This window comes from Daldinia decipiens (assembly GCF_022478715.1).
Source record: "Daldinia decipiens strain CBS 113046 unplaced genomic scaffold F4813scaffold_15, whole genome shotgun sequence".
Lineage (NCBI taxonomy): Eukaryota > Fungi > Ascomycota > Sordariomycetes > Xylariales > Hypoxylaceae > Daldinia > Daldinia decipiens.
Window position 1 is genome coordinate 712,060 of NW_026054558.1, and position 22,544 is coordinate 734,603.

At 48.3% G+C, this 22,544-nt stretch overlaps 3 protein-coding genes across 3 annotated transcripts; all 3 read left to right on the plus strand.

Annotated features, from left to right (window-relative positions):
* Window positions 1–305: 305 nt before the first annotated feature.
* Window positions 306–3,762, plus strand: F4813DRAFT_68209 (ATP-dependent protease La). Its single transcript, XM_049248763.1, has 3 exons — window positions 306–3,186; window positions 3,241–3,410; window positions 3,495–3,762. Exons 1-3 carry the CDS (start codon window positions 628–630, stop codon window positions 3,580–3,582), a joined length of 2,817 nt encoding a protein of 938 aa, XP_049099990.1. The 5' UTR covers window positions 306–627; the 3' UTR covers window positions 3,583–3,762.
* A 1,265-nt stretch (window positions 3,763–5,027) lies between these two features.
* On the plus strand, window positions 5,028–5,895 carry F4813DRAFT_68206 (uncharacterized protein). Its single transcript, XM_049248762.1, has one exon. It carries the CDS (start codon window positions 5,259–5,261, stop codon window positions 5,796–5,798), a length of 540 nt encoding a protein of 179 aa, XP_049099991.1. The 5' UTR covers window positions 5,028–5,258; the 3' UTR covers window positions 5,799–5,895.
* A 12,321-nt stretch (window positions 5,896–18,216) lies between these two features.
* F4813DRAFT_68284 (uncharacterized protein) lies at window positions 18,217–21,071 on the plus strand. The gene is made up of 4 exons (XM_049248764.1): window positions 18,217–18,632; window positions 18,693–19,041; window positions 19,102–19,109; window positions 19,761–21,071. The coding sequence occupies exons 1-4, from the start codon at window positions 18,419–18,421 to the stop codon at window positions 20,972–20,974; spliced, it is 1,785 nt and encodes a 594-aa protein (XP_049099992.1). The 5' UTR covers window positions 18,217–18,418; the 3' UTR covers window positions 20,975–21,071.
* The last annotated feature ends 1,473 nt before the right edge of the window (window positions 21,072–22,544 follow it).

Sequence of the window (22,544 nt, forward strand, 5' to 3'; positions counted from 1 at the left end):
CATTTCACACTGTCTCGTAACCAAATTAATGCACCAACAGACGACAAGTATGTAGTTAGAATGAAGGTATCACACATTATCACAATGCCATCGAACCGTAGAATCTTGTGATGGTGGAGTCCTCGGCTTCGATACGGATGATATCCGGGGTTCTGGCGCAGCGGAGATGGACCTCGGTAAGTGCTGTTCTGGGATGTACATAGGTACCTAAAGTCTACCCGCAGCTTCTGGAAGGAACGGCACCCCTGAATCAAGACCTAAAGCCAGCTGTTGCTGCTGTGCTGCAGCCCGAGCTACGTAGCCTACAGGGTTGGTTTAGGTTAGTTACAGTGCATGAGAACCTTCTACCATTCTGACATCAACATTTATGATTCCACATGCACGCACCTCCATACACTACATACATCCATACATCCATACATCCCATCCATCCCATACCTCCCCAACCGACCCGAACCGAACCGAAACTGAAACTTCCTCTCAATCAACTACGAGCCAGCGACTAATTCGCCGTCTCGTCTGCTTCTTTGTGCGACGTAGTAGCAGTACGACCCTCACACCTTTGAAGTTTATTGCTCTTTTTCATTTGGCCAATCGATCGCAACCCAAAGGGGAAACCACGTCAACATGGCGCAATCGACAGCTATGCCTGTGATCCCCCTGGGTAAGAATAATGTTCTCTTTCCCGGCTCTATCATTCGAGTGCCCGTACCTACAGACCGCTCCGACATACCCGCCTTGCTTTCGAACGTCTATGCCCGTGCTTCCAAAAACTCGAGCCGGGTCGATCAGATCCCCGTTATCTGCGTACCCATTAACTCGCCCATGTTGAATTCTCGCGGCCAGGCACTTCTAGAGGAGAAACCTGTCAACTACGAGGAGCTTATTAGTGCGAATAATAGCAGGATTAAGAAGGACCGGTTATTTGCCTACGGAGTATCCGGAAGGATCAATGCGATTCAGGGACAGAATGGTGCCGAGTTCAACTTGCTTGTGCAAGGAGTCTCGCGCGTATCTATCGAGAAGATCACCCAAGAGCGACCCTTCTTCGAGGCAAAGGTGTTCCCTCACACGGACCAGCTCGATGCCGAGGAGCTCAAGAAGCCTTCTTATCAAGAGCTCTTCGGTACCCTGAAGCGACTGTCGCGAGAACTAGTGTCCTACCTTCGCGTGTCGGCTTTTCTGCTATCCAGCGGTACCGCGGGGCTGAACCCTCTTCTAACGCGGAGGCTCGAACAGCTCATTGCTAGGAAAAACCCCAGCGAGGGAGGTTCGCTAGCCGACTTCATGATGAACGTGGTCGATACTTCTTACGAGGAGAAGCTCCAAGTTCTCGCCGCTCTTGATGTTGCACCCCGTATGCAAAAGGTTATTGAGATACTTGACCGCCACGTGGAGGACCTAAAAGGCCACATCAAGGTTACTACTATTAGTAGCGGAGCCATCCCTATCCGTATCGACCCCGAAGACATAGAGAAGATAAGAAACAGACGGAATATCAAACCACAGCTACCAGGGCTTAAGCCCCCGGCTGGTCTTAATCTCGGTAGTGGATCACCGTTCGGCATGTTTGGCGGCGGACCGGGCGATCAGCAAGATTCGGACGACTTACAGGATCTCGAGAAGAAGATCGCGGATGCCAAGCTTCCGCCAGATGCCGCGGCGGTGGCCGAACGCGAGCTAAAGCGGTTAAAGCAGATGATGCCAGCGCAGGCTGAGTATCAGGTCGTCAGGACCTATCTCGAAACATTGGCCGAGATACCATGGTCCGTCGTTACAGATGACCCAATTGGGGTTGGCACATTGGAGACTGCAAGGAAGCAGCTTGACAATGACCATTATGGAATTGAAAAGGTGAAGAAGCGCCTACTATCATACCTCACAATTGTGAGATTGATGCAATCAGCCAATAAAGCAGTGGAACATCAAATCAAGCAAGCCGAACAGGAGGTCGCCGACTTGGAGTCTACCAAGGACAGTGCAAAGGACGCCGCGGTCATCGATCCCGAATTGGAAGAGAAAATAAAGGCCAGCGGTCTTAAAGTTCAAATGCTGAGGAATAAGCGACAAGTCGAAAAGGCGCCTATCTTGCTCTTGGTCGGCCCCCCTGGTGTCGGCAAGACTAGCATAGCCAAATCTATTGCTACGGCCCTTGGTCGTAAATTCCACCGTATCTCGCTCGGTGGCGTCAGGGATGAAGCGGAAATTCGAGGACACCGGAGAACATATGTCGCCGCGATGCCAGGTCTGATTGTTCAAGGCTTAAAGAAAGTTGGCGTGTCTAACCCGGTTTTCCTGTTGGACGAGATAGACAAGCTGGGCATGTCTAACCATAATGGCGACCCTGCTGCGGCGATGCTCGAAGTGCTCGATCCCGAACAAAACCATGCATTCCACGATCATTACATCAACACTCCAATTGACCTAAGTAAGGTGCTATTCATTGCTACTGCGAATACCCTTGACACCATCCCTGGTCCGCTACTAGATCGTATGGAAACTCTGGAATTTTCCGGCTATACCACGCTTGAAAAGCGACATATCGCGTTGCGACACCTTGTACCCAAGCAAATTAAGGTAAATGGACTCTCGGAAGATCAGGTGCGCTTAAGCGAGGAGGTAGTATCCAAGATTATCGAGTCGTATACTCGTGAGGCAGGAGTTCGTAACCTTGAGCGAGAGATTGGTTCCGTCTGCCGCGCGAAGGCCGTCGAATTTGTGGAGGCCAACGACCGCGGCCAACCAGAAACATATCGTGCAGAGGTTACGCTTGAGGATCTCGAATCTATTCTAGGCATAGAGAAATTCGAAGATGAGATAGCGGAGAAAACCACGCAGCCGGGTATAGTTACGGGACTTGTTGCTTATAGCTCTGGAGGAAACGGAGGGATCTTGTTCATCGAAGTCCTCGATATGCCCGGCGATGGCAGCGTAGAGCTTACTGGCAATCTCGGAGACGTTCTGAAAGAAAGTGTCAAAGTCGCGAGGAGTTGGGTTCGCAACCATGCGTACGAGTTAGGGTTGACCCAGGATCCTACGGAAAACATCATGATGAAACGCAGCTTGCACGTTCATTGCCCGTCCGGAGCCGTACCGAAGGATGGTCCGTCAAGCGGAATGGCTCAAGCAATTGCACTCATATCACTTCTTTCCGGACGACCTGTCCCTCCAACGATGGCCATGACTGTAAGTTGAGCAAAGTTCCTATGTCTATCGACGAGATACTAATACTTATGATAGGGCGAATTTCAACTCTCTGGCCACGTAAAGAGAGTCGGGGGAATAAAGGAGAAGTTAATCGGAGCATACCGCGCCGGAGTTAAGACGGTGCTGTTACCGGCACAAAATGAGAAGGACGCGAGAGAAGTACCATCAGAAGTAAGAGATGGACTAAACATTATCTACGTCAGGTATGTATTTGCTATGCCGTTTCCTACCTACCTAACCTATCCCCCGTCTATGTTTTTCCATCTCGCTAACTAATATTCTTTTAGTCATATTTGGGAAGCCATCCGTCACATCTGGCCTGATGTAAGATGGCCTGAAGAGAGTAATTTTCCACCAGTGCAGTCTCGCCTATAGTCATCTATACCTTTCAGTATAATGTTTGTTTCTCTAGCATGTATGCCATTATACGGCGTTGGGTAGCATTACTTTAGTGAGAGCCATATCATCTCAGGGGGCGTTGAAAATAGTATGTTTCTAGGTAGATATGGTTAATAGATGCATCATCTGCAAAGTTCCACGACGTTAGCGCCCTCCTCCTTCATCAAGCGCAGATTACCTGTTCAGGGCGGGTTTTCGTCTTATTTATCGCTTTGCCACGATCGTACCGGATCAGTGTCGGTAGATCTGACGCTATACTACGGCCGGCACCCCAGACGCAACTTGACGTCGCAAGACGTTTCCTGTCGTCCTCCGCCGCATCGGGCCACCAAAGCCACCAGATCGCTGTGAGACCTCGCACGGCATAGCCCCTTCGCCGGAAGAAGCGAGTATATGACCCGCCACAAACATTCTCGACGTTCTATCCCCAAGGTTGGGGCGCACGAGATTATATGCCCGCGTGAGACAAGATGTTTCGTGCTGCTATCCTGGCCCATCCCAGAAGATTGGCCGAGGTCTCGTCTCTGCTTCCATTCCATGTCTCTGGCGCCATCATTACGCAGAGTCTCATTACGTACCGCGGAGATGGTAGGCCGGATACGTACAGCTCTCCCCGTCAAGGCCTATGGATCCCACCTGTCGGAAGATAAACGCGGAGAGACACAGGCAGACGTTCAGATAGACGGGCTCGGTAAGACTTGCATGTCTTAGTGCTGCGGTCTTGTGTGGTACGCAGAACAGGATAAGCCAGTGCATGACCTCGAGTCGAGTCGTACTTGTGATATCATCGGCCAAAAGGGTTGGTTCTAGTCAAGCTTGACACTTGATACCGTGTAAAACATCCATCTATATTCCAAAATCCCCCTAGGGTTTCTTTCGTGCCTGTCTATGTTTCCAATTCGAGACATGATAGCTAGATGGGACACGGCTCCATTCGTCATAACAGGGATTACAGGACTGCGAGGCCCATTTGTCGACGCATTGGGATTGTCATATCATGTCATGTCAAGTCTGGTCCCGAGACAACTCGCCTAATTCTTTTCTCCTACCCGGTAAATGGGCAGGGAGGAGTGGGAAGAGGAAAAGGAACAGGAGCAGGAAAAGGGGAAAAAAGATCCGGTCCCAAGCAAGCGAGCACCCGCTCGAACCCGCGTCCCTGGCACGCCATTTTCCCCATGTACGTACATTAGGTGCGTACGCACAGAGCGAAAATCACCACACACGGCCGTAAGCGAAAGGAGATTATAGGATTAGGCCTGGGAGACGAACGAACGAACGAGCCAACAAATTCCCGCACTCCCCCCCCTAGCCTGGCTGGCTACTACGGACGGACCACAGACTAACTGCACGGTTACCGAAGACCTGGGAAACCCGCGCCAGCGGGCCAGATGTCAGTTAGCCGATTTGTGCGACGTTGCGAGAGGGAAAAAACGAGAAAAGGGAGAGGCGAGGATTTGAGAAAGAAAGAAAGTTGACTTACTTGCTTGTTTGCTTGGCCTGGGATCCCATGGCTTAGGGACGAGGGACGCAGACGTTCAGGTACACGATGTCATACCGAAGACTGTCGAGCGGCGAAGGCACGCGCGAGATATCTGTTTACCTGTCTTCCCCTTTCGTCTGTGTCTACGGTGTCTGGCTAACCATTCTGTGCTATGCTGTGTATCCGTGCCTCTTTTGCGCAACTCTGTGACGCAAACCTCTGTGCAGCGATGCTTCGTTTCAGGTTGAGGTCACGAAAGGGACGAGGATTAGTTCGTTCGTTCGCTCGCTCGTTCGTTCATTGGCAATGTAGATACCTAACCTACCTACCTAGATATCTACCTCCCATCCAACGTACCTACACAACACTCACTCTCTCGCCGTGCACCGTGCAGTCCGTCCGGGGTCCCGGCGAGATGGAAGGCGGATGGGCGGGACGATACCAACCAACCAACCAACCAACAGCAACGGCTCGAAATCGCGATTATGTCTCTGGCGTCAAAATTCTCCTATGCCCGTTTCCACCAACCCGTCTTCCCGTCCGTCTCTGGTTCCCCAATCCGTGCGCTCCCACCAGCCGCATCGCGAGACACGGGGGGTTCCCTCATGTCTCTCGTCGACTGGATCGCGGGTGCCTGCAGGGCTTGGGATCAGCGGGTTTGTTCTTCCCTTTCCCCTTTCCCCTTTCCCCTTTTCCCCTTCCCCCTACTTGATTGCTTGCTTGCTTATCTTACATGATCTGATTTGCCGTGCCGGCGCCCCGGGTCGAGTCTACCGGCGAGTTGGGAGAAACGCGCGTGGGCGCATGCGACCCTTGAGCATAGCAGCCGGCCAAGTTTCAGCTTGTCTCGCGGGTGGTAATGTCTCTGTTTACTATAACGCCTCCATGGCGTGTAAATATCTACTATTATCTATCAACATGTAGACTATAGAAAACGACTGACAAGTATAATCTTTTATCGTAGGACTTCAGGGATAGGATTTCATGAGCAACACACGTAAGACCATAATTTATCCAAATACTATGCAGTAGGACTGGTAATGTCTTCTTGATATTAAGTTATTAGAGCCATATATATAATGACTACAATGATGCGAATAAGTAAGTACCTAAACTATACTATAGTCGACGGCTATCAAGTGAAAATGATTTGTTTGACCATTCCTAATAACTACCTAATCTAATTAGTAAACATACAAAATACTAAAGCCAAGCATATTTTAATTTTTATTTATTCTCACACATGGGAGCTCATGATATCCTTACCTGAAAGCAAAGCCCGAGGAGGTCACCATGTCTAAAGGTCACACTGTCTTGATCAATTCTCCGGGGTTTCCCCCGATATGAGCGACGCTTCTCGGAGCTACCTGTTGATAATGATGAAGGTATAGGGACTTATGTATTAGCACGGTCCCGGCGCTAGTCAACGACCCGAGGCTCGTCGAACCCGGTAATAGGGAACGGGTATAATATACTTAAGTGGGCTGGCTATGTAAGAGCAAATATTCATATGACACCCACGATACACACGTAGGAATGGAGTAGGTTCCACTAGCCTAAGCTTAGAATGTAGTTGAGTCGGCGAGCATATGTATTGGATCCATTCTCGGCTTCGTGGGCCGTAGTCGCGATAGTGTAATTTCGTGTAGGGAGCCAAACTGCCGGGTTCGATAGACTAACGTGCGCAGGCCGTTTCAGAACCCGCGCAGCACGCTCACCAACTCCTGACTACGCACGCGAGGACGGGGAGTTCATCGCAACCCCTCGTAGCGTAGCTAATTGCCCTAGCGGTATCGAAATAAACCGACTAACTAACTTTGAGGGGCCCATCTTGAGCTATCTGAACCGGATAGAAGACCCGAAATAATATCCCGCTTGCTCGTGGCGCCGCATGGTACATAGTATGTAGAAGATCCTGAGATGCCGGATCTGTTACCTCTTGCATACGCTTGAGTCTTGCCGAGATTGACTTGAATGTTTGGAGAAACTCTGTGCCAACTCTCAGGTACAACTTGATGACCCTAGCTAACCTAGGTTCTGAGCTGAATCAGGGAGCAGAACTAAGACATAATACGATTCCGCTTGCAGCAAAGCCACATGCGGTGGACTAGATTGGTCGCTACTTGGTGCGGCTTGCACTAGCTGCCGTATCGTACATAATACAAGCTTCGGGCAATTTGATAGATGACGTTTTGATCATAATATGCCTCTCCATCTCATCGTATAGTCGATGCTACCGTCTGACCGTCAACGTTGTTAAGGGGAAGAAAATGAGTAAACCCTGTCATGTGTTCTAAGCCAAGGGGTATTGCGAGACCGGCTGAATACCGGGGACGTCAGGCTCATAGACACAAACTGGGTTAAGACGCCTCAGGCTATGCCACATGTGGGAACACTACCAAGGTAGGTCAAGGTAGGTCACCTTCCTGGCTCGAGCTCGGAAGAAGCAATTCGACTCTCCCTGCATCAACGGTCTAGACGGGCTTGACGCCCAATCAAACTCCAACTTCTTGAAGCCAACTCAACTCCGCACGACGGACCAGTCCATTTGAGCGGTTCCAAGTATTTTAAGCGGTGACTTTTGTTGCGGGATGTACTTGCAATAGGACAAGCCCCCAAACTACTGTATCGGGGAGATACTGAGCAAGAATAAAATATGAGACAAGATCGAAAATGTTATGGGACAAAACGTGGTTCGGTGCTGCTCCTTTAATCTGTTTCAGGGTTCGACGTCTTGCTGGGTTTGGGGGACGCCGAATGCAACGCTGCACATACATGAGACCACGGTAAAGAGATCGTGCTAAACCTTTATCCGCTAGAGGAGAACGGGTAACCATACGTTTGGGAATAAAATTTCCAGAATGTGGGGAGTTCGGCGCGACTCCGAGGACGGTGCGCTTCTGATATAGGCAGGGCAGCTATATTATAGAACTGGGGACGAGCTCCAGAGTCAGTTTGGAACGCACGATGTCACAGTAGATAGATTGAATCTGTAATGTATGGGCTTAGGTTGGCCGCCGAGTATTCTCCAGTCTTCGGTTCGACAGTGACACAGCTTGTAGCATCTAGGTAACGCCAAACTCGCAGCGATTCAGGAATAAATGTTTAGACGTGCAAGCAACATAAAGTTAGGGCATCTTAGGGCATCGAAAGAATGCACGTAGAATGTTCGACGTCGGTGGTTTATCGGCTGCTTGACCGGTTCTGGAAATTCATTCGTAAGAATCTCCTGCTTGGGACTCCTGAACCACGAAATAATATGCGCTGGGACGATGGAACGCGCTCAACAGCCGCCTCGTGTTCCAACCCACCCAAACCTCACTTGTAGACTTGTAGGTATGGCTATGAACGGAGAAGAGGCCTTTCAGGGCAATTTGTTCCACTACAGTAAGTGTAAGGAGCAAGTCCCCGGTACAGTACGTAACTCCCCACGTCGCTTGGCGGCGCGAGCCAGTCAATATATTTCCTGGTCTTTAGCTTGGGTATTAATTCACCGGAGGAGGCCTGGTTGGCAGTCCTAGCGTAGCCTTCCCTGCTCATGCCACGCCGATCTTCTTAGGGCCAAGTATAATCGAAGGGCCGCCCCGGACCTCCTATCTAAGCCCCTTTTATTCTTGTACCGCCCGGATGGTACCAGTTGCCGTTTCAACAGCTATGGATCTCTCAATTTTATTACCTAGACCCAGACCCAGATGCTGCCGTGGGTATTTTGGGGCAATAATTATCGTGGCCTTTTCGAGCAATATCCCTTCAGCTGTTGCTTCAAGCTACGCTTTTGCTTGACGGCCGGGGAAGTCAAGGTCCAGATCCCATCGGGGATGACGGACGAAATTGGTCCCTGCTGAAGAAAATCTCCGTCTGGTTGGCATAATAGTCCGGCGGCATTTTACGCATAATCTTGTAATTACGGATTGATCGCGTGCGACATAATCGTCCAAGGATCACATTTTGATCCAGGCGCATAAAAATATTCCGACTAGGCGAGATGAATTATACTGCTCTTCTAAACGATATTTTTATATCGTCATCGCATTAAGGACATTGACGTGAGGGTAACTCGGAGTTATCCCGGGCTCGTCTTTTTTGATCCGTACACTGCCGACTAACAAACGTTAGCGTATAGACCAAACGACTTTTGATTGTCCCGTCCTACCATCATCTCCACTAGTAACACATCTGATAATAGCTTAGTTCGGACTAGAATGTACTAGGGTTACTATGCATCTCGGTTACATCTTGTGGGTACGGTGATACGAGCACGGTTAATATACATCTGCTATACATTTGCCTCGGCTTCGCAGATACAACCGTTGAAAGTAGTTTGCGAAGGGTTCAACGTTGGCATTGACGTGCACACTTCGTTTATCCGGAACTGAACACTAAACGCAAGCAGAATCGATAGTGGCATATCTAACAGCCATGGTTTTAACTACCCAAAGTAGTCTCCGTAATGGTGTTACCTTATGTTGCCATATATAGTCGCTGACGGGCAATATGTGCTCAGCAAGCTTAGACGATATATAATATATAATATTAGGGCAGGATCGTTAGTTCGGGTTGTAAGATGACGGCTTCTTTGAACTTGACCAAGTGCAGCTGGACCAAGTGGATGCTCAACTGTCTATCTGTTTATCTAATGTATGATAATGGTCTGTGCCTTTCCCACTGGGATGGTCCAAGAGGGTTGATAGAGTGCTTAAACGCGAATGATCTACCTTCCGGGCGGGAGCACTAACTACGCCGGTACCTAGCGGCCACAGACCGCCCAATGCTCTCAGGAGAGGGCATGGTATGTATGTAGGAGGCAGTTAAGCTTGTCGGAGCCCCACTAGGTCAATAACGTCTGGGTTAGTGTGTTTGCACAGGCCAAATAATAACCTGGCACCGAGGATTAACTCTAGTGTACTCAGAATCGTGCAGCAATATCGCACGTTGGACAATGGCCGCGCAGTGGTGCCCGACTTGGCAGTTTAAAGCCTTTAGGTAACTGTACTTTACTTCAGTCCTTTTCAGGACTTCAAGTGAGGTAAGTATTGAGAATATCGACTGATGCGGATGTGAGTAAATGAAACCCCAGTTCAGATATATCCACAGTCGACAGCTTGGATTATCAAATTTTGACCGCCTTTGGAAGCGACCCCTTACACATCTCTTTGAAGCGTTGGACTCGGACAGCAATTATTGATATTGGACGGCTTATTATGGCAAGGATGGGGAACAAGGATGTCAGCCGTAAATGTGTGTATGTGGGTGTGTTGAGAATCTCGGTTGATAACCTTGGCGAACAAAGAGCCTCTGCTGTACGTAGTGTATGTACATGGTAGCGACATCTTTCCCACACGATCTGATCTGGTTGGGGTCCGGAAGAAAGCCCTTGTCCAAAGTAATAACTCGAAGGGGGCATGACTTGACTTCTTAGGACATAGGTCCACTTAGAATATTAGAATAGGAGGTCAATACACACACCGATGTGGATAAGATGAGACAGAGCCCCGGGGTAGAAGTAGGGTTGCCATGTGCTATCTCCTGCTTGAAATAATTGAATGGAGATGACGCAAGACGAAATGGTTGTAAAGGTGAAGAATTTCTATTAAGGCAGGGAAGACGAGTAAAGGTTACACAAATAGATACGCTATTGCAAGTATATTTATTTGTAAGGCAGGTAGGTGCAGGTAAAGTATGGATTATTCGGGAAGGTGCATTGGCTTCTGCCACAACCGCAACTTCCAAGCCCACCACGGGAAGAACGAAGCGTTCCGGGAGCGGAAAATCAACCCAACATTTACATCTTCTACCTGTTAAATACTTGAAATGTACAACAAAATAAGTAACAGTAGTTCATCGCCAGCAACGCCACGTAGGAATTATATGGCTCTAGGTCATAGGTTTATACTAAAGTATTATAGTATTAATTAACTAATTAACTAACTAGTTACCTGTTAACTATAAGTATTATACTACAAAGCACATGTATATATTTAACAGCCTCATACCCGACCCGGACATTAAATTACCAATTACCAATTACCTCTATTATGTAGTTGCGCAGCTATACCCGTGGACGCCCGGGCGCTGCGCATATCTCCTTACGGGAGACCGGCACTTGAATTTTCCGGCTTCTTAGCTGAGATGGATGCCTGGATTATCCAAGCGCTGCTGGCTGCTGGCTGCTGGCTGCTGGTGCGGGTAAGATGCATGTGGCTTACGGGAGCGTTCGGCCTAAATTATTCTAAGATCGCTCGATATGATTAATATTGCAGAAAGACACTGGGGAAAGGCGCCTTTGCTTGAGAAGAAAAATCTCCGAAGTTCCGGCTCAGATCTCCCAAGTAGCATGTTCTTATCATTTGAACCATTACTATAGCACCTGTATGTAGACTAGGCTTGCGCATAAGTCGGCTCGCATCTTATGCTCCCACGTTTTATTATTCGGCTGCTCCCTGTCAATAGTAAGCTACCCCCTGGTTGTCATCTTGTCATCGCTCACTACTATGTAGGTACATACCTACCTAGACCTAGGTAGATGCATACATATGTGTATGCATGTATATGTAGGTACCTACGTATAGATGTATAGATTAATCCGTATATGGGTTGCCTAGGTATGTATAATTTCCAATGATGACGATACTTTGTCAAACGTCCCTTAGTTAGTGGATTAATAAGGTTCACTGATTCACGACCACCCAAGGCGCAGCAGTGTTGGGTAGCGAAAGACCAAGAGGGAGCTACATACCTACACTATGTATGTACAATACATACATTATACATACATTATACATACATTAGGTAGTCAACATTGGGAGAGAGGCTTCTGCACATGCCGGAACGCATCATGCATCAAGGTTCCATCCCATGTGGAGATCATGGCTGTAATCTTAAGTCCAGCTGATCTCGGGTGAAAATTTGCGGTGTACAAAGTAACGGGTGTACATATTATCGAGAAAGAAGCACACGACGTTGAGGTGTTGGTGCCGTTTGGCGCTGAACACGGCTGTAATTTGGACCACCGTGATTAGCAGATATTCGAACGCGAGAGCGGTGATGGTTATTTTAAGCTCGTTCCATGGGTTTGTCCTATGTATCCCAAAATTATAAATCCACATGCCCCGGTCCGTTAGATGATTAGAATGGGGTTTTCCATTCCCAGCTGCACTGTATTCTCCAGTACCTAATCCTCTAGTTATCCCGTGCTACATACGCAATAAAGGCAGCTATCGAACCACAGACGGCCAAACGGATCTAGAAGCACGATTGGCTGTTGTCCGGTCAGTGGTGAATCTTCAGGCATGAGATGAAAGACTAGTGGTTCGTTTCCTTGGTGGCCTCAGAGTGAGAACATGGACCATTGGACCATTGGACTCGGGAGACGAGACGCTACACGGCAGCAGAACGCCCTGGCAGATCTCGGTCCAGATTGAAGGAGCTCCATCTCCAAGGCTCGATGGGGTTTTGCGGGGGTAACCGTATCAAGTTTGAGGCCTCAGATGCCACTTCTTCCCCCAGTGTCTTAGCTACGATGAGTCTAAACTATGACGGACTGGATAAGGAGCACTTGTGAGCGGGAGCGCCAGAGCATCCACGAAGCGCCATATTCCTCCGCGTACAATGGTTCCGGTGGCGTCTCAACGCTTCATCCACATCTGAGACAATGGCCTACGGATTGGTGGGCGCAGGCGTCCAAGTAAAAGATCCGCAGGCGCTTATAAGACGGGCTCAGGCCAATGGCGGGGATCAGCCGGAAGCGTTAATCCCTAAACTAAGTACTATGTAGACTAAGAAAACGAGCCGTAATAGATTTGACAAACTGCTCAGCTTTCTTGTAGTTATCAACTAACTTTTGAAGAAGTTCAACTATGTATGGAATTTTGCAGGACCGAAAAGAACCCCGGCTGCTAAAGATTTGCCTACATCCATCTCTGTAAGCCCAGCCTGTTGTATGTAGGCAGACAACCGCGCCAGGCTATTTCATACGTGTAGGTAGTGGGTTGTATTATATTATAAGTACCCATGTATAGGCTTGGCTATTGTCGAAATAACCTTGGAAGGCGGTGGGCTACGAGGTCTGCGCCTGATACATACATAAAGTGCTGATGAGCCATAAGCTCAACCGCGTCTAGACGGCAGGCCGGGATGCAAGGACAGGCATACACCGGCATAATGGGCCAAATTATCATAATGTTAGTCTGGTCCCCGGAGAATGGACGCGATATGAAAGTGCAACTCTATTGATAGGCGCATTGACGATGATCATTAATGTAGCAGTGATGTAGTAATGGTCTGTTGAGGGTCGCGACTTTTCGACCTACATGTTGCTAATGTTGACCGTAATGTTGACCATAGTTAGGAGAGGTCAAATTAAAGAGCAGGAGAGGTGAGATAGTGAGATAGCGTGATGGCCATGTTGACTGGTTGGCAACACATCCAAACTCGTCAGAAACGCGGTTAGCGTGTAATCTGTACATAGTAGTTTATTAACTAACCGTCTGGGCAAAATGCCCTGTGCCTCGACCCTCAGGTGTACAACAGCTATGTAATAAGCCACAATATAAGAGACCGTTGTATCGTTGTATGACCACATGGCAGACTCGGATCTGAGCAGCCGCATCCCAGCCACAACCCATCTTCGTACACAATCTGGTACGCAGACGGCAAGTATCTCGTTAGCAGCCCTATCTCAAGATGTAAGTAGACTAACGGTTATTACTGTGTATCTAGATATGAGAAAAACGCCAATGATGGATACTACCCGCTTAGCCTAGTACAGAATAGAAGAGATATATTATGAGGTTCGTGGTATATAATACTTAGTTGCCATGTGTTATGCGTTGCATGGTAGGGAACTACCGCAATAGTCGTCCTTAGCGGGATCACACCGTCACATTTGGTATTTCTAGACCAGATTTGTATTGATTATGTATACGACTAGAGGCTTGAGAGATACTAGCCCCGTCTAATTAAGATACTACTATAACCCTTTTATTTATTTATTTATTTCTCGAAACGAGGCTTGCCGTTGAACCCGTTGAACCCGTCGAGCACGTCGAGGCAAATACCGGGCTCTGCCGAATTGCGTAATGCGGAATAGGTAGGTAGATAGTCTAGAGGAAAGTTATATCTATATCATTTATTATTAGTGACAAGCTCAGAAAGGCCACCCGTAGATAAACTACATAGTACTACATTTGCTTTAACTACTGCTATTTAAGTACCAGGTCGCCGATGGTGCCCGTATTCTTTACCCTTTCGGGATCATGCGTCGACACGCTTACCCGGTTCTATCTAGCACACACATGTCACTAGGTCTGGGTAGAGTAAAACTAATCCCAAATTGATGTGACCTCGCACATAACCCCACGCTGATCACCGCAGGTCTTGAATCCTTTTTCAAGGCTGGGCTTTCTTAGTTTGAATGCTTAGCACTTCTTCATCGAAGAGGTCTCTGGGGAAATGAGGCGTCATGTTGGCATCTAACACATAGATACTAAGGCATTAAAAGCTCGGACGATGTGACTGTCGATCCTCGCATCGCGCCGTACATACATACATACATACATACATACATATGTACCATGATCGATAGTCCTTTTTTTTTTCTTTTTCTACCCCTGCTCTGACGTTCGTCATTGCTGGGCAGGGGTGAAGGGGGACGGCTGGAGAAAGTCTAGATAAGAAGTTAAAAGACACGATATTATGGTCGGCGTGAGCGAAGATCAGCTATTGAACCAACAACTTGACTAGGCACACCCATTAGCAGATACCTAATAGTATAGTAATGTAATATATACTACCTATATACGTCTCGTCATCTCACTCTATTCAGGGCTAGTCGTATGCAATGTAGAATGAACAATAACACCATGCAAGGCTAATAATAAATGGAGCATCATCGTATGTAGATACTGTACTGTACTGTATATGCAGCTACGTACAAACTTTTTTCAATAATCTGTACTTTGAAATGTCGATGCATGAACTCGGCAGGCCTTCCTTGTCCCCCTCGACCAATCCTGGCCTGGTCCATGCAGAATTGATCGAAACCCAGAACTTGGTATGTAATACCTGCAAGATTTCCCCATGTCGATTGCCAGTTGATTATCTAGAAGAAATGTGCTTACAATACGAGGTGAAATGAAATACAATCAAAATTTCGACTTCATCACATCCCTCAAATAAGATCCATCCACCTCAGATGCGACAATCATCGTAGAGCCGCCGCTAAGGAACTGCCGCCGGCTAGGCACGCGGCCAAGTCCCTTCAAAGTCCGGTTCCGCTCAAGCCTCCCCTATTATTCGGACCCATGCTGCCATGTTGCCATGCTGCTATGCTACTGTACACTACTCACGGGGGGAGTTTTTATTCTGCGGCCGTAGATTATCCACCATTAAAAATTCAAGACTCGCCCATCTCCGTACGGAGCAGGAGGAGGTTATGTTGTATATACTATCGTACACCGTAATTCCTTTCTTGCCACGTACTACTTCGTATGTAAGTGGGAGGTGGGAGGTGGGAGAGTCAAGGTCGGTGAGGTTCAGGTTGATAGTAACTATATTTGCGAATCTGACTTTTCATCTACTTTCTCCAGCTAGCTCCACGAAGGCCGGGTTCTTAGTCGGTGACGGTTACGTACTAAAAGCTCGGGATACCACCTCTTTACTTTATGGCTTCTTTTCCCGGGAACAACTGTTAGCTCGTCTAAAAGTAGAGCCTCATAGGAGAGAGCTTTGCTACTCGCGGTATGTCACGTATTATAAAATTGTTAATATTGTTAGTGTGTGTATTGTTGGTATATTGTTGGTACACGTCTAATCTTACCATACATAATAATACCTACCTACCCAAGTTAGGTTATCTAATATGAAAAGCTGTAGACGGTATCATCTTTGCGCGGACTAAATTTTAAACTTCCTTGGTGTCTTTGAGTATGAATACTGATGTCGAATCTTCCGCTGATCTTATTATCCTCTTTTACGGATTACATCATTTTATATAATGCACGTGTAAGATGCTACTCGTCAATCTATTTGATTGAGCTGAGGCCTGGACGTTGGACCTTCTGGACTCGTCTTCCTCCAATCAAAATTAACGTCCGGCCAATAGTTAACTCGCCATTTGACGCCGGAAGCCGATTCGGTCAGTAGTAGTAGTAGTATTATTATTTTTTATTCCGTTCTTTTTCTACCTTCTTTTACTGGCTGGCCGACGTACAATTTTCCCACCCGTACGTTGGCCCTCAATTAGTAGCATCAGTAACATGTACGTACTCTCATCTCTCATTTGCTTTCAACTGCTTTGTCTTTGTTAGAGCTACGGCCTAGATATTCCATCTTGTCTTATTCGACTTATCTACAACAACACAACAAAATACACAACTTTACAATAACCTCTCAGTAGATCATCAGGGTCCCTTGCAGTGTATTAAAGTTACGTGCATACCAACTTACATATCTGCGCAAAGACTGCATAACCGGGCATTTTCTTAAACTACTTCTCTTGCATCCCGCTCCTACCCTCTTAGAAGCAGACTTGTTAGCGAGAGCTTTTAACGTACCGTTCGTTTCCCCTTGCTAGGGGCTATATGAGGTCAGAGATAGTAGCAGCAGGTCGGCCTGCTGGTCGTGGGCCGGCAATCAGAAACGCACACCCCCTCCTAAAAGCCGTTGAGCAATACACACCCCCTAAAGTACTGTATGTAGAACTCTACCCCTTCGTCTCTTAGTCCCTCGAATCTCGATAAACCCTAGCCAATTAAAGACACATGTTTGGAAAATCTGTCTCATTATTTCCGTTGCGCATTTCTTAGCAATCTTAGGGCGCTCAGACGAGGTCGCATCATGGCTGTTCGCGGGGAATTCTCAGATCGCCAGGGTTAAGACAAGAAAAAAGGAAAAAGGAAAAGGTGGAAGACACGCAGGGGACGCAAAGTACAATGAATTGTACTGTATCGCATGGTCTGTGATAGCATCGTGGGATGTTACAAGATGAACATAGGGGATTTCGTTCATGGCCGTTACTAGCCTGCTAGCCCTCTCCGCTACCCTTAAATCCTTGATCAATGATTAGCAACCAATGCTTCCCCGTCGAGGCCGGGGTCTACCCTGACAGGTCCACAGCGCCCATGGGACCCTGGACAGTACTAGGATTTTACCATCATGGCGACCTTGTCGAGTAGGTCCACCTCTATCTAGCACTACTACCCATCTTCATCCTTACTCTCAGCACATTTATTAGCCGGCTAGTAGGTACTTGTACAGTGACTTGTACTTTCTGTACACATGCCCCTTCTCGTTGTCATTGTTATTCTTTAGAGGACATATGTACATATCTTATTATTAGCCTCTTGCATAGTCGCCTCGTCACATCAACATGCTCTTTCTCCATGCCCACTCCCTGCTATAGAAAATACACCCCCAGTACATACAGTACAATACATCCCAGCCTAAGCCCAGCGCCCGTGCCAGCACATTGCCAGTGCTTGTCAACGAAGAACTGCCAAGCAGGCCTGGCGCGTGTGTAGCTACTGGCCTTGTACTTTCGTATGCCGCCCCAAAAGAGCTTGTACCCTGGTTCGTACCTAAATTGTCCCAATCTCTAATATTAAAGTCGCACAAAAGCCTCCCGCGACCTTATCCAGACCCAAAAGTTGTCAAGCTTCTCCATCTCGAGACGACAAGTTGGCATCATCAAGCTCTGCCCGACACAGCTACCGCCGGCACGTTGCCTCCTAGGCCTCCAAGACTCAAGAGCTATATCTCACGGTGCTACAAGGAGACCGGTCGTGTGTCTTGTGCTGCAGCTCCCCGTCATCCCATCTCCTAGGTTTCCACCAACTTCGCAGCGCGCCGTATCACTGGATTCTCTAACCTTGACTGAGCCAGTACCACAGGCGATTTTGCTTGTCCAACGCTGTCTTTTAACTTGCGCCATCGATTCAGGACGAGTCAGGACTGAGTCGCCATTACTAACCGGTCTTCGACTTGCTTTGACCGTATAACTTTCCAGCTAATAAACTCCCTACGCGAGTGAAAAGAACTGAGCCGAGAACTACTCTTCTAATTCTTGAAAGATTCCAAATCTGGGTTGCCACTCACGGACTTGGAGAAAAAAAGCGTTGCTTACCAACTGGTACGATCCGCGGGCCAAGAAGTGACTTTGAAAACATTACCGAATTTGCGAGTAAGCTTGGGAGTGATATTTGTCGAGAATCGCCGGAACAATATCTAAACGATATTGCCATACTCCCAGCGAAGGTGTCGGACCGCCGCTTGGAAGGAGACGAAGACGTTGGGGGCTCTCACGGTCCTGTCGTATACTCTCCCCCGGCTGCATCCATGCAAACTCTTATTTATCGTGCTGAGCAGTCGAACCATCCGCTCGGCCAACGCCGAGGCTTGTTGAATCTGGCGAACTTCTCTCTAGACCTGTCCTGGGCCAGAGCAGAGACGGATTGTGCTCTTAGCAGCACAAGGGCGTATCCCTCTCCGCCCATGTCAGGGTCTCCACCACCACTCCCGCCCAAATCATACCCAGAGGTCGGTGATCGAGGTCAGGGAAGCTTCCAGCCCACTAGTCATGATGCGTACCGTCCAAGCTCAACGGTTCCAGGAGGCAAGTATCGAACAGCACCGCCACAATCGTCCTTACTACCCCCTACAACCAGTTCCACCAGACCATACCCCCAAGAGGCTCCGGAGCGAATGCCGTATCCATATCACCGCCCAGAGGACACGATGGGAAGACCTATTCCCTACGCACAGCAACCAGGCCCGATGGTTCCCCAGCCTCAGTACTCGCTTCCTCCTGTAGTTGGACCAAATATAGGACCGTCATCCTATCCGATGCCGAGTAACCCGCAAGGTGCCGAGAACCCGCCTTACGCCTCTCCGAAATCCCAGCGGAAAACTAAGGGGCATGTAGCTTCAGCTTGCGTGCCCTGCAAAAGAGCACATTTAAGGTACTGTAGAGAATTTGATCCCTCTGCTCTAATAGACTTCTATATACTAACTGTTGTTAGATGTGATGGTATGTATTGAGCTCCGTTTATTTACGTTATTTCTCCGTTGTCAGTTATATGTTCGAGGTAGCCTTGGAGAGAAAGCCACGAAAATGAGCACTATAAGCATAGTATCGATCAACTAAAGCCGTCCTTTGGATGGTAAGCTATGAGGGACCCCTTTCATTCATGGCTATGGCAGCGGGTAAACAGGCTTTACTTCGAAGGGGGGAAACGAATCTCACTTTGAATCCCGGATTTTCGCCCCTTCCAGCAGACATAACGTCAATAAGTCAGTAAAACGACCAAGGATTTGCTTTATACACCGGGGCTCAGCAAGGAGACTGGTATAGGTAGCGAAGGCACTGAGATAGCTAGGCGCAGCAAAAAGGGCGGGACAATCCCTATAATGGGGAGTTGCATACTGTTATCATCAAACCATCAGACCCCGGTACCATGATGAATATGCCACAACCATGAAACTCCAGGAGGCAACTCTTCCGACCCGACCAGGCGTTTCAAAAACCCCCCCAAAACCACATCCCACATGGCAGATTGTTCGTTGAGGGCATATCTCCCATATTCCAATCCGAGTCCGGGGGAATCTTATTTCTTTATTTCATATGCGCTTACATGTCGTGGAATCGTGGTATAAAGCTGACCATATGTGCTTATAATAGCCCAGCGGCCATGTTCGCGGTGTCTGAGCAACGGCAAAGAAGACTCGTGTGTTGATGTCCAACATAAAAAGCGCGGCCGACCCCGATTACGCGATGACAACCAACCCCGATTCGATACAGGGAGATTCCCTCACCCAAGTGATCCCGTAATACGACGACCAGTCTCACTTTATTCGCCGATTAGCGCGGTGTCTGCCTCGTACGAAGACCCTCTTCGAAGAAACCATTCTTATAGGGTCTTAAAATCACAACCGAGTGGTGATCCCATTCCGCCTAGGTTTATCGAGCGCGGATCGGCTTCAGACGCAAACATCTTTCCCGCGCCCATTTCCATACCCCCTCGTGCACAAGAGCCTGTGGCGTTTTTGACGACAGATCTGGAGATTATGGGGGCGTCAGGAACATTTATGGAAGCAGTAGGTGTTCGATCAGTCATGGGTCGAAGGTTGCTAGATGTCGTCAATCCAGGAGAGCGTGATAGAGTTTTTGCGCTCCAGAGGTCTCTGCAGGAAGAACAGGGGAAAAAGGAACCGAATTATCTGCCGCCAATTTTCGGGAAAGAAGAGGCCGCGAGGGTAATACAGGCACTGCCATTCAGTCCAGAGTCGATATCGAGGTTCCAACTAGATCGTCATGATTTCTTCAACTTTGTCGGGGGAGACGGACAGCTACGACCCTACCCGATCCGTGTCGGACTAGCAAAGGAGGACTCGATATACTTCGTCGTGTTGCTCCTGTTAAACCGTCCAGCTCAGCCGTTCCCTCACCCGTCGCCTTCTCCTCACGCCCGAGATTTTCAATATTCATTCCAGTCGTATGCCCAGTTAACTCCGATTTCGAGTTCCTTCGACTCCATACGCCCTCGATACGGGGAATCGTCTCGCGAGGGTGCCTATACACCACGGCAACCGCCAACTCCCGCGCCTATGGCCTCGGGCCTTACCCCTAGCATCAGTCCGAACGTTTCCTCTTATTCCGCTTCCACTCCCTCGCGAATCGAGCCTCCCGCCGGTCCTTCTCACCATATTCCAAGGAGCGAGCTATCCATCGTCAGGCCTCCCCAGCAAGTCGAATATCAACTGCCTCCTATTCGTGGCCAGAGTCAAGCCGGCCCCCCAGGAGAACCGTCCAGTTGGCAGCGAGATGATCGTTCAAGCCGTGTCGACATTGGCGGATTAATAGAAAAGCCCGACCCGTCGCGACGAGGTCGGTAGTGGTTGATCAATGATCGGACGCCATGAATCATCTCATGTCTCGTCTCTAGGTAGTTCCGGTCTCTTTCTCAGGCTGGATGCTCTCGGCGCCTATCCGCTAGGTTAATGTTGAATACTACAACCCCATTCGCACTCGAATTGTAAACTATACCCATATCGCGCATCCGTCGTTTTCAGTCGCGCACGAGATACCATGTACAACATAATGCATCTTTCCATCTATATATCATACACCCGCTATTACACGGCGTCTGCTTTCCAGGACCGTTTTAATATAAGCATGATCCTACTTAGCCGTTTTATCGCCTCGATCGAGTCGTCCGGATTTGAGCTTGCTTTTATTTTACCGATCCCATCGCCTTGGATCAGTAGGGTAACCTAATCATGTTTCTAATCGCATATCGAATTGTTTTTCCTCGGGTACGGCGTTTTGAGGCTCTTGTTTCGCCACAAATAGGAAATTCGTGCGACGCCGGGAGGCGGCAGCACGAGGGGAGAAGAGGAGAGCGCAACATAATGAGAAGAGTCGTTTTTTCGGAAGGTCAGCTGCATCTTCATGTACTATATATTAGGTCGGGCTTTGGGGCTCTGTTTTTGTGACGTGAATGGGAGACGGTGGCCTGGTGGTAAGGCCAGACTCGCCCAGCTTGCCCGTGCCAGACTGTTCGATGGCAACTCAGTGGAACCAAATAGGAGGGCGGGGTGTTTCGAGTTCGGGATCTCTCGCCGTCATTGTTCTAATCTTGTGTATATTTCCCCCAATTTCTGATCTCTATCTCGTCTTGTATCTAGCCAACAGTATCGGCCAAGGAAAGCGAGAGGGTGAGGCTCTATGGAGCGAGATCGTGTAATAAGATGCTAGTCCTAAGAAGGATATTGTATAGGTTGGAAACAAGGAGGAGGAGGAGGAGGGCAGCGAATAGGAGGTTATAGGCTATCTAGCCAAATACACGAAATAAGCGTGGGGGAGAGCAGAGTAAAAAGGTAGAAACCACAGAAATTGGGATGGATATATCAATGAAATGAAACATTTTCCGTCGGGACAAGAAGGAAAATTGGGTCGAGAAATGAAACAAGCGCGAGAAAACAAGAAACGGCATGTTTACCCGCGACTCTTAAAGATTTTCGTTTCGGAGGTAGGCTGATCAGATCCTATCCATCCATCAGATCCATCCAGGCCCGTCAATACAACCCAGGAGGCAAACTTATATTCCGCCTCAACTAATTATAAGGATTCGGTCCGTTACCCGTCAACCCCCGTCTTGCTGTTCTCCAGATCTTTCCTTGGGATCCTCTTCTTAAATATACAATTATGCTGTTGGGTTGGCGTAAGCGGTAACCAGTAAGAGGTCAGTGCTGGGTCGGTTGCTGGGTTCATTGTGGTGGTTTGATATGATATCGAGGTCTATAATATAATGTTTTGTACCGGGAAAGTTGTTTTTCATTTCCGAATATTACGACAGTACACATCAACAAAGCACCGTCGAGACGATACACGCTCGTCACTCATGTATACTCATACTACCTACTATGTATACTTGTTGTCCACACAGGCGCAAAATAGAATTCG

What these genes read in the sequence shown, in the direction of transcription:
- F4813DRAFT_68206 (XM_049248762.1), top strand. Translation starts at nt 5,259, where the DNA reads ATGCTGTGTATCCGTGCCTCTTTTGCGCAACTCTGTGACGCAAACCTC.
- F4813DRAFT_68284 (XM_049248764.1), top strand. Translation starts at nt 18,419, where the DNA reads ATGCAAACTCTTATTTATCGTGCTGAGCAGTCGAACCATCCGCTCGGC. An exon ending in CCCAGAGGTCGGTGATCGAG is followed by an intron (nt 18,633 to 18,692) that starts GTCAGGGAAGCT and finishes CAACGGTTCCAG; the next exon opens with GAGGCAAGTATCGAACAGCA.
- F4813DRAFT_68209 (XM_049248763.1), top strand. Translation starts at nt 628, where the DNA reads ATGGCGCAATCGACAGCTATGCCTGTGATCCCCCTGGGTAAGAATAAT. An exon ending in CTCCAACGATGGCCATGACT is followed by an intron (nt 3,187 to 3,240) that starts GTAAGTTGAGCA and finishes TACTTATGATAG; the next exon opens with GGCGAATTTCAACTCTCTGG. An exon ending in CTAAACATTATCTACGTCAG is followed by an intron (nt 3,411 to 3,494) that starts GTATGTATTTGC and finishes ATATTCTTTTAG; the next exon opens with TCATATTTGGGAAGCCATCC.